A 12,244-nucleotide genomic window follows, 5' to 3' on the forward strand; every position below is an offset into this window, starting at 1 on the left:
AGTGGTTGAACACCTGCCTTATAAGCAGGAGGTCTTGGGTTCAAGACGGAAGTACATATGAAGTCTTTCTATGAAGACTTGGTTTGGGTATACCCAAGTTCAAGTCTGAGGAGGCCGGGTTTACCTCTATTGATCGTTGTGCTTTTGGGCAGATTAGTAAGGGGTTTTCCTCCCATCGGGTATTTGAAATAGGCAATCTACTTCGAGGGAGCTCTCTAACGCGGACCCGGTTAAGACAACATATGTTAGACCTCCCGCTGTCGAATCGCGACACGAAGTTCTCAAGCGAAATTCACCTTTCAAAAAAAAAATACTCTTATTCTTACATTATATAATAGGCAAAAAAATCTCTATGTGTATATAACTTGTTTTCAGCTATTATTATAGGAAAAAAACTTTATTTTGGTTTATTGGATGTAAAAAACCTGCTAAACTGAACAAACTGTGTAAATAATCTGCTAAATGCTGATGTGGTGGTCTCTCTTTGGGACATGTATTAGATGTTTGATGGTGCCACGTTAGTATCCAACCAATTTCTTACACAATTCGTTCAATTATGAGACAAACTTACATACAATGAACCAAAACAAAGTTCCTTCCCTACAATATTAGTTAAAGACAAGTTACATACACACAGATTATTTTCCCTATACAATACTAATTTTAGGATAGAAACCTAAGTACTAAAGCAACCTCATATATATGAAAGGGTAAAGAATCTGTGTGTATAGATAATTTGTCTTCAGCTACTATTGTAGGAAAGAAATTTTGTTTTGGTTCATTGTATGTAAGTAACCTGCTAAACTGAACGAATCGTGTAAATAATCTGCTAAATGCTAATGTGGTGGTCTCTTATTGGGCCACGTATCAGATGTTTGATGGTGCCACGTTAGTATCTGGCCGATTCTTTACACAATTCGTTCAGTTATGAGACAAACTTACATAAAATGAACCAAAACAAAATTTCTGAAGACAAGTTACATATACATAGATTCTTTTCACACATATGAAACCCTCATATATATGAAAAGTAAGATTAAAACCCAGATCTTTTTAAAGTTAAAACCTTATGTAACAATCTTTAATTCTAAAGATATAGATTCTATAAAATCTTAGAACTGAGATAAGAAAAGTTATATTGATGTTAAAATAATGATAGTGACCAAAATGCAAATCTATACAAAACGGATGAATAGATCTTGAGTGTTAACTTACAACTAAGGACACTAAAGCTTACGAATTATGTATGTATAATAATCTTTCATTACGACCAAGTAAGTATTTGATCATGATCTCCTGATATGGAGGAAATCTCTTTTGTGAAAGTCTCGATTTTCTTAAACTTTAAAGCCCTTGTAATTGTCTACGAAATTAAACAAGATTTGATTGTGTTAGGTAGGCAAAAAATTTACACTAGGCATGTTGCAAAAGTCAACTCATTTCATTGTGTTTGGTAGGTATCATATGTGTATCCTTATATATTCGATTAATGTTTCATATATGTGTCTAGTCTTAGATCAAGTGGCGTTTTAGTGATGGAAAAACGCTCAATTGTATTTGTAATCTCATAAAAGGTTTTTGCTTTTTATATATTGGATTTTCTTCAAATTGATAAATTAATACTAAAATATGAGAGTATTATAAATAACACGATAATACCAAGTAAAAAACAAAAGTAGGTATGTATGTAGTATTATTCATTTTCTAGTAAGTTGTTTAAATTATTGTTCACGTGTTTAATGGGTCACATCTCCCTTTATTAAACCCCCATGTGAATCATCATCCACCAGTTTTTCCAATCACATACGCCATTTGAATTAGTCAAAAACTTATCACATATTCTTCGATTACATATTTTTTCAACATATACTACACCCATATATTTTGTAACTATTCATCATATTAATTAATTAAATGGCTACAATAAAACCATTTGTGGCTCCAACCTCCGGCGACCAACCATGGGTAGATCAAATCAGACAAACCTTGAAAACACAACTTTCAGTCGCTATAGATACACCTTCAGTTTCCATCTTCTCAGTCCCCAAAATTCTAAAAGAAGAAAAGCTAGAGGCTTATGAGCCTCAACTCATAGGGCTCGGTCCGAAACATCATTTTCAGACCGAGCTCTACGAAAGAATGCAACAAAACAAACTCACCGCGGTCAAAAGAGTACTAAAACCTTTACAAATCCCCGATATTGAAGACCAAATTGCCGATAAAATCAAACAAGTCCTTCCTGTCGTTTCCGCTTGTTACGATCGATATCCTGAAGTCGAAGACGAAGCCTTAGCTTGGCTATTCGCTATTGACGGTCTTTTATTACTTGACCAACTTACGGCTTATATAGATTACGGTTTAGCTATAGATGAAAAAGATTTAATCATGTTGGAAAACCAAATTCCTTTAATCGTCTTAAAAGAAATCCATAAGGCGATTTGTGGCGAAAATGCTGATGGGGAAGATTTTTGGGAGTCAAAGTTTAGATACTTTTGTAAGTCGAATTCCCCTTTTCTTCTTTCGAAAGAGAATATTGAATTTAATCGAGTAAACCATTTACTGGATTATATGTACCAATCTATTGTGAATAACGAAAAATCGAGTTCGATGAGTGTTAGTTTTAGGAAACCGGGAAGTGTTCCGGATGTTAAACCCGCAACCGAGGAATTACTAGAAGCTGTTATTCAAGCCGCGGGTCTGATCCCCGGGGCTAAGCCTTTTTTAGGAATACTCGAATCTATTGAAAAACTTTTATACGAAAGTAATGACGATAAAACGAGTATTCAAGAAATTAGAGTCCCTTCGGTTTCAGAACTTCGGGATATCGCGGGAGTGAATTTCCGGTTGTCGCCAGGGGATGAAGGGATAAGAAACGTTGGTTATATCGACGGCTTATGTTATTTACCCGTGATTACGTTAAATTTTGATTCGGAAGTCATATTAAGGAATTTGGTTGCGTACGAAAAGTTAATGACCAAAAATAGTTATATGGGTGGGTTTGGGCTTGAACTAACCGAATATGTGGATTTCATGTGTGGGATAATTGATAATGCTAAGGATGTGAAGTTGTTACGAGAAGAAAAGATCATACAAGGCAATTTGCGCGATGAGGAGATCGTTGCGTTGTTTAACGGGATAGGAAGGTCGCTAGGGAATATGAGTGGCGAGTCTAACTTTAGGAAGACCGTGGCTGAGTTAAACAAGGTTTATGATAGTGTACCGAGTGTTCGGTTCAAGAATGAGGTTGATAAGCAAGTTCGGGCTTCGGCTAAGGCTCTTACGTTCCTTGTTAGTATTTCGGGCACTTTGGTCTTGGTTCGTGAGGCGGTATCGAAGATTAGCCCGGATCCATCCGGGATGTTGGGTCAGTTTCTTTCGGAGCATGTTGGAGTATTTTCTTCCTTGATTCAATAGGTAGTGCCATGCTCTATTTAAAAAGATTGAGTCATTTTTTTCATTGTTGGAATTTTCTGCCCATTATTAGTGGTTTAAAGTTTGATTATGACTCATTAACTTCTTATGGTTAATAAATATGAAGCCAACCATTGCAATGCAAGTTTAATAAAAAGCTAGTTATCTGAAAAAATTATCAACGAAGTTTGGCAATGAAATAACGTCTATTGCACCCGTTTAGTTCATACTAAACCCGTTTAGTTCATCTACATAACATTCTATTAGACTTATTGTCAAGAAATGATCAATGGATAAAATAAGCCTGTGTGTTTATAGATTTAATCTTTTATTGACCACGTGACAATTTACACATATAAAAAATTGTTGTGATAAATGAAACGTGTACATATAGACTAGACATAGTTAAAAATGCTCGTATATTTAAAGGACTAGTAGTTGTCCATTGACGACAAACCCATTGTTGAGTGGAAATTTTTTCTAAGTTATCCCAATCTAAGAAGAGGAAAATTTGAAAGATTTTTTATCATTAAATTAAAATCAATTGTCAAGATTCATTGATTATTTTTTAATTTTGATATTTAACTTTAAGCCAAAGATAAATAAATTAGAGATAACTTGAGAGGACTGTAGTATATTATATGGATAATCTTAGTGAGTTGATATTATTACTTATTCTTTTAATTACTTATTATGTAATTACTTATTCTTTTACAACTTATTATGTAAAACAATTTATGAAAACGTGTGGAATTCCCTTAACTAGTTCACTTATAAATGAGTAATGACATAACTACCATACTCTTTGTACATACAATTATACATAAGGCTATTTTCACGTTTAACATGTTACCATTTAAGCACTGATATACCGTCCAATATGCTTTAATAATATGTTGTAAAAGAACATAGGTGTGTATGCATGTATATGTATGTAATATGTTTTAATCTAATGTAACAAATTAAGTTTGTAGAAGGCAATTCATTCAATATATTGGTTGATTGTGCTAGATAATATGTTGATGTATTTTATCAAAATGACCAGTACATGTATGTTAACTAGTGCAAATAGCCAAATTCGATTGGAGATGAGCCAAAGTATGGTGCCATCCAATACTTCTTTTACCCCACAAACATGGCCGGGTGCCAACTGCCAACTGTACCAATTAAATGCAAACAGCGTGTAAAAAATTATCTCAATTATGTACACCTTACTTTTGTATTTATGTGAAAAACAAGCATGATAGAAACATGATGATTAATGAGTATTTTAATACCCCATAGGCCCATATACAAATATCGATAATAATACGAGTACGAACGGAGTGGATTACTGGATTGTGGATCCAAAGCATATCTAAATTCAAAACATACCGGATCATCACAGATCACCATTTTCCATTTGCATGTTATTTTAGAGCTATTATTTTTTGGGGGTTGCTTGTTAACAGTGAGAAGAAAAGCGTTTCTACGGAAATGTCCTCCTATTTTCTTTTAATTTAGTCTAAAAGTTGTAATATGAAGGGTGATCTATGATTTTTTGTACTTGGCAGAGTTTTGACAAAGCCAACACGTGGTCTACTGTTCAACGAGAATAGAGGTACTAGAGACACAGGCATAAATTTTTGTCAAGACAATTTCAAAAGTTTTTTGGCATATTTATTAAAGTCATATTAAAAATGAAAAAAAATTGGACCCTAGGTTGGAGTTAGAATATGGACCATCAGAATAATTTCATTCTTTATACCGGGTGTAACACTCATATTCAAAAGGTACTAGTTTTTTTTAATAAATAAAGACCATATGTGTCGGCGAAAGTCTTATTAATTGAAAATTTATTCAATGATAATGCAGGGAATCCGAAAAATATAATTTTTTATGAAGTAATTAGCTTGTATATATATATCTTTTCTGCATAACTATTATAATTATTAAAAATTAGAGCATCTTAAGTTTTTATTTTATCAATGGAAAGATCTATCTTAAAGTTAATGTTTCGATAACCAATGACTTATAAAAATAAGCTTATGACAACAAAGATAATGTTACTATGTATTTCCTATTATTGTTTTTTATTTTGAGAAAAAATTTACATATATACCATTTAAAATTTAAAAATTACATTATACCAAAATTGAAGTGGGGACAACAGGGTGCTAGAACCGTCCGTGACTCGATGGATTAATCATTTCTGGTTGTCCATGAGTCCATCACTCCATGTATCTCAATCTGATGGAAGTTGATATTAATAATTTAATATCATAAGAATGAATGAATTACAACAATAATATATGCATCATATATTTCTAAGGCCTCTCCATAAGGGCCTCTTCGACCACTCGTCGACCGCTCTTCCACATGAACACCATAGGGAGCAACTCGTGGATGGCTTCTTCCTTCAACCCATTTCGTTCCATCGATGTATATTGACGAAGAGTGGAGCGTGGTGTGGGCCCGCAGATAACATAAACAAACAAAAAAAAATAACAATTACTTCTTTTTTTTTTTAACTTTCTATCTATATATACTACTCTTTCACATCTCATTCTTCACCACTCATTCCATTTTCTTCACAATTCATTCCATTTTCTTCACACTATCAATAAAATCTTTTACAAACTCCATCTCTAAATCATGTCAAACAACGAAAATCAAATTAACGAACTTTGGAATGCCTTTCTTGAAAACCCGACGCCGGCTATGCCGTCTATGTCGTCAACTAACCAAGGCCAAACAAGCCACGCTTCAACCTCATCCAAACCGCCCCCAATGGGTCCTCCACCCCCTTGCCTCGTTAAGCCATATTCTCAACCGTATTACAATCAAATTAACTACAATCCAATTATGGGTCAAAATTGGACCGAGTCTCAACGTTTGGCGTTAACCCAAGCCCAAATGCAAGCTCAAATCCAAGCTCAAATGGCGTTTCACTTTCACCACCACCAACAACAAAGACCAAGAACCCGACAACCGCCATTGATTATCAATGAAAATGTCCCCGACAAAGATAGTGTCGCGTCTACCGATGATGAAGATGAAGATGAAGTTGTAGAGGTGGGTCGTGGGATGAGACGCACCACAAAACCGAGAGAGAAAAGGAACTGGGAGAATTATGATACACTGTTGTTGGCACGGTGTTGGGTGCATTGGTCGCAGGACCCGGTGGTGGGTAATAGTCAGACGGAGGGTGTTTTTTGGAAAAAAAAAATGGTGGATATGTTTAACAATGAAACAACATACGCACCGCGTACCAAGAGCCAAATACATGGCCAATGGAACAAGATTAAAAAGGGTGTTAAGGAATTTGGTGTGGCGTTGAAGAAGGTTAGCGAGCAAGGCCGACAAAGTGGGGCAGATGAGCAACAGGTGGTTGATGCGGCTGTGAAACTGTACAAGAAACAAACAGGGGAGAAATATTGGCATTACCAGAGTTGCTATGACCTTCTTAAAACGTTGTCCAACTTTTGGAATGAAAACGAGGTCACGAGTAGTCGACCAGCTCCGGCGGTAGATTTCACCGTCGATGATGGTCTATTAGGCGGGACCCCCACTCCCACCCCCACCCCGACCCATTTGATGCCTTGTTTGGGTTAGACCCCATTAGGCGACCACCGGGTCATAACGTTAGCCGTAGGTTGTCTAGTTCATCCGATGCCACATCGGGGCGATCTTCGGCATCTGAAACGGCTCAACTAATTAGTTCTTATCTTCAAGCACAACAAGATGTTTTGCGACGGGCCGAGATTAGAGATGCCATGAAGTTTTTGGCGAGACCAATTCCGACGGGTTTATCGCCAAAGGACTATGATGCACATATGAGATATCGCCTATACTTGGAAGAGAACTTCGGTAGCTCTTTTTATGCACTGCCGGTACCTACCCACGACTCGGAGGAGGATGAGGACCAGACCGCCGATGACGAGTAGCTTTTTTTTTTTAATAATCGTAATGTTTTATTTTTCCTTGTAATGTTTTATTTTTAAGTGTATTATGTGTTTTATTTTTAGTTAATGTTTAATTGTAATGTTTTTTAATGCTTTATTATTAATAAAACTAAGTTTAGTTTTAATTTTGTCTAAATATAAAATAAAATAATAAAAAGTTGTGAAAGAGGTGTGGAAGAGAGGTTATAGGGAGTATTTGTGAAAGAAGTGAATGAATAGAGAGAAAAACTGATGTAGCAGTGTGAAAGAGGTGTGGAAGAAAGGTTAAGTGTTCAAGCTTAGGGAGAGGCCTAACTAAACACATTTGGACAAAAATGACAATATATAACTCACGCAAAGTTCTAAAGGTATTGTTTCGATAAAAGCAAAAGTTGATTATTAATTTTCATAATCATAATTTATTAAATATTAGTTAAGTTGATAATTATAAACGTAAATGTATAGTAAGGAAAGTTTGACTAAACGAAAAAGAAAATTATAGTTAGTAAAAAATTAATAAATTTATTATAGAGTTAAGTACTTTTTTCGTCCATGTGGTTTATTGCTTTATCACTTTTCGTCCTCTCCGTTAACTTTTGGCTAAAATCATTTCTGTGGTTTGTATTTCGTCCTTGGATCCGTTAACCTCTCACGTGCGTTGCACTCGAGGGGCATTTATGTCTTTTCACTGGTTTGTCCCTATGGTTAAGTGCAAAATTCGTTCTTATGGTATGTCGGTTTTGCATTGTATTACGTGTTTGAATTTCGACTAGATCCTCAAATATAGGTATATATAGGTTTTTGTTTTGTTTGGACTAAATTTTTACCGATAATTTTTGTTTGTTAACGTCGAGGATGAAAAATGTGAAAACGAGAAACCACAAGGACGATTTTTGCACTTAAATGGGTGAAAAGACAAAAATGTCCCTCACGTGACTTGCATGTGAGGGGGTTAACGACAAAGTTATAACGGCAGGGACGAAATACAAACCACGAGTATGATTTTAGCCAAAAGTTAACGGCAATGACGAAAAGTGATAAAGCGATAAAACACATGGATGAAAAAAGTACGTAACTCGTATATCAAGTTAAACTGTCTAAAATAATAAATAATGTTTGGCACCATTTTGGGTAAAAATAGAAAAAGGATCATCAACTTTGTTAGGGCCAGTTAAAAGAATTATATTGCAGGAATGCAGAATCTATGTATAATGGGGCTGGACTGATAGTGCACCATTGAGTTATTAGGGGAGGCCCTGCACCCTCCACAACCCCGCACTTGGCTACCTCTCATTGAGGCAAACATTTTTACAGGTGGAAATAAAGTTTATAACTATAAATATAGATATAAATGCCATCAAATTAAGTTAAACACATTGCAATATATTGCATTACAAAGTTTGAGCGCATACTGGGGTATAACTTAACCAAAATATATATGGCTTCTTCCATAGATCCATCATCGATCTCTGACCCTAAAAAGCAAAAATGGGTTGCTGAAATCACTGAAATCTTGAATCATCAAATCGACATGGATACTGCTAATTACCCTCCTGTTTCCATCTTCCAAACACCTGAATCCATGAAAACACAAAAACCTGAAGCCTATGAACCACAACACATCGGGCTGGGTCCAATTCATCATTTTCGGCCCATTCCCTACAAGAAAACGGAGCAGGAAAAACTTGCTGCCGTGCATTGGATCGTACAGTGTTTCAAAATCAAGGATTTTAAAATCGCTATCCTTGATCAAGTCCAGAAACTCGTTCCTAGCGTACGTGCTTCCTACGACATGTTCCTGCAAGACGACAACGTAGTTTTGGCTTGGATTTTTGCAATAGATTCTCTGTTTTTGCTTGATTTGTTTTATACCACCTATGAAGACAAAGTAAACATTAATAATCTTGAGAAAAACAAGCAAGGAAGATTGCCTCGAGAAAAACGATATGACGTGGGAGATGAAATAAACACATCATGTCCACGGCTTCTGTTCCCTTTACCGGAAGAAGATGGCTACGACTCGTCCCTCGAAGAAGAGTACTACTTTATGGTCTCGGATGAGAGGGTAGCTTCTTCTACCTCTCCAAGTCCTAGAAAAGAAGACGATCCCAAAAGAAGAGTTTTGGCTAAAGATGTAATAATGGTAGAGAACCAAATTCCTTTTATGATTTTGAAAGAAATCCATAAGACTCTGAATTCATCATCAAGTAATTATAAAAATGAAGAATCTGATCAAAAGATTTCATATTCTATTTTTCGAACATTCTGTGAGGCCCATTCGCCCCTTGAGTTGTGTAAACCGACTCAAGCCCCTAGTCATGTACAACATTTACTCGATTATATGTATTATTCCATCGTAAACAACTACGATGACCCACGACCAACGAGCAACGACATCGACCAGCCGGTAGGTTTTGCTTTTATTTCGTTTTTCACCCAAATAGAAAGGAAGGCCAAAGAAGAAATTATTCGACTGTATAAAGATACAATCCTCATTTTAGAAACCTTCACCGTAAACGTAACTGCTATCCCCTCCGCTTCTGTCCTTTCTGATAAACTCGGATTCCGTTTCTGGAAAACAACGAAACACGAAGGCATTCAGAAGATAGTGATTAAGGATAAGTTTTTTTACTTGCCATGTATTACTTTGAAAAATGATTCAGAGGTTATATTAAGAAACTTGGTGGCATATGAAATGTTAGTAACCCATTCCGAAAACTGTCCTCTTATCGAATATATGCGTTTGATGTGTGAGCTTATCGTGGACGTCAAAGACGTTAAGCTTCTTAAAGAAAAACATGTTATCCGAGGCGATTTAAAAGAGGACGATGTTGTCAAGCTCTTCATTGGAATGAACAACGTGGTAAGAAACATCAAAGTTAAAGAGAAATTCGACTACTTGCAGAAAAAGAGAGTCCAAGTTAAGAAGGTTTATGAAAGTAGGCTGGTAATCAAGGCACAATTGCAGCTGAAGAAGATAGCACTTTGGTTGCTTGTCATTTTGAGGGGTATTGGTGGTTTTGTGGAATCTTCATGGAAAATAGTTGTTTTCGTCATTGGCATTGTGACAGTGTTCACTTTAGTGAAGCAAGCTTATTGCGACTCTTTTGGTTGCGGTGAAAAACAACTGGTCGATGATAAGTTACGTTGCAGTATGTTTCTAGCTAATTAATTAAGCTTGATTAGTTTAGACTTCAGTTGATTCTATTTGATTTTTTACATGTCTGTATAGATATGATGTATCTATAGAGTTTATATTTCAGTAGTAAGTATTTCATCAAAAAGCACAACCCGGCCTTCTTATATAAAAATAATTGTTACAATGTTACTATGATGCATGATCACAAGATTAAACTTAAGAAGATCGAAAGGGGAATATAAGGGGTCCATAATTTCTGACAGCATTTAAAAGGTTTGCGATCAAGAAATAAATGTATTATTCATAAAAATTTTCCATTAATCATATTCCGTAATAAAATTCAACCTAGTTATGAGTCAATCATGCAAAATTGTCACTCTCAACATTTAATTTAGGTACGTATTAATAAAAGGAAAAAAAGAGTTTATTTTATCTTTATCTTAATCTTAATCTTAATCTTAATATATACTATAACACAGTTGAACTAATAACTTATTAACTAGTTAAATTGCTCAATTTATCAAATTGACTTTCGCTTATGTCATAATCTAAATTAACTATAAATTAAATATCCTAATAATCATTATCCATATATATTATTATACTAGTCCTAATACCCGTACGATGTACGGTACGTAGCTATATAGATTGTATTATAAAGAAATTCGAATATGCCTTATACATGATTTGTGAGTATGAAATAATTTGTGGTTAAAATAAACCGGTGATCGAATTTAAGTTTAATAAACAATAATGATAAATATAATATATGTACATGTATAAAGCTGAGTAATATAAGTAATATGAGTGGAAGAAATTCTGAAAGAAAAAGAAAATTTTATTAATTAAAAAACGATCAAACAATATGTTTATAATATGTTTTGTAGCTATAAGTTAAGAGTTAGAGTTTAACTCTAAGTCTAATAAGGAAATTGTAAAAAAGTCTCATTAAATTACACCTTTTAATTTTCCATCAATAATTTACACTTTTTAACCCTAAATACTTAAAATATATTTATTTTTAACCATCAACTTGAGAGAATTTTTAATTGGTGGATCATGAGTACAAATTAAAACTAATTAAAAGAAATTGATAATATATTGTCAAACACCTGAATCCATGAAAACACAAAAACCCGAAGCCTATGAACCACAACACATCGGGCTGGGTCCAATTCATCATTTTCGGCCCATTCCCTACAAGAAAACGGAGCAGCAAAAACTTGCTGCCGCGCATTGGATCGTACAGTGCTTCAATTGAAATCGCTATCCTTGATCGAGTCCAGAAACTCGTTCCTAGCGTACGTGCTTCCTACGACATGTTCCTGCAAGACGACAACGTAGTTTTGGCTTGGATTTTTGCAATAGATTCTCTGTTTTTGCTTGATTTGTTTTATACCACCTATGAAGACAAAGTAAACATTAATAATCTTGAGAAAAACAAGCAACGACGATTGCCTCGAGAAAAACGATATGACGTGGGAGATGAAATAAACACATCATGTCCACGGCTTATGTTCCCTTTACCGGAAGAAGATGGCTACGACTCGTCCCTCGAAGAAGAGTACTACTTTATGGTCTCGGATGAGAGGGTAACTTCTTCTACCTCTCCAAGTCCTAGAAAAGAAGACGATCCCAAAAGAAGAGTTATGGCTAAAGATGTAATAATGGTAGAGAACACATAAGATGTTGGTTATAATGACACATAAGATGTTTTCCCCCTCTTTTCAAAATTAGAGAGATTAATTAAAGTGCACGTAGCTATAACATG

The 12,244-nt window shown here is 35.0% G+C and overlaps 2 protein-coding genes across 2 annotated transcripts; both read left to right on the plus strand.

Annotated features, from left to right (window-relative positions):
* The first annotated feature begins 1,791 nt into the window (after window positions 1–1,791).
* LOC122595182 (putative UPF0481 protein At3g02645) lies at window positions 1,792–3,552 on the plus strand. The gene has a single exon (XM_043767513.1). The coding sequence runs from the start codon at window positions 1,915–1,917 to the stop codon at window positions 3,412–3,414; it is 1,500 nt and encodes a 499-aa protein (XP_043623448.1). The 5' UTR covers window positions 1,792–1,914; the 3' UTR covers window positions 3,415–3,552.
* A 5,248-nt stretch (window positions 3,553–8,800) lies between these two features.
* Window positions 8,801–10,662, plus strand: LOC122598151 (putative UPF0481 protein At3g02645). The gene has a single exon (XM_043770751.1). It carries the CDS (start codon window positions 8,866–8,868, stop codon window positions 10,504–10,506), a length of 1,641 nt encoding a protein of 546 aa, XP_043626686.1. The 5' UTR covers window positions 8,801–8,865; the 3' UTR covers window positions 10,507–10,662.
* Window positions 10,663–12,244: the final 1,582 nt, after the last annotated feature.

This window comes from Erigeron canadensis, chromosome 4, assembly GCF_010389155.1.
Source record: "Erigeron canadensis isolate Cc75 chromosome 4, C_canadensis_v1, whole genome shotgun sequence".
In the NCBI taxonomy this organism is placed as follows: Eukaryota; Viridiplantae; Streptophyta; class Magnoliopsida; order Asterales; family Asteraceae; genus Erigeron; species Erigeron canadensis.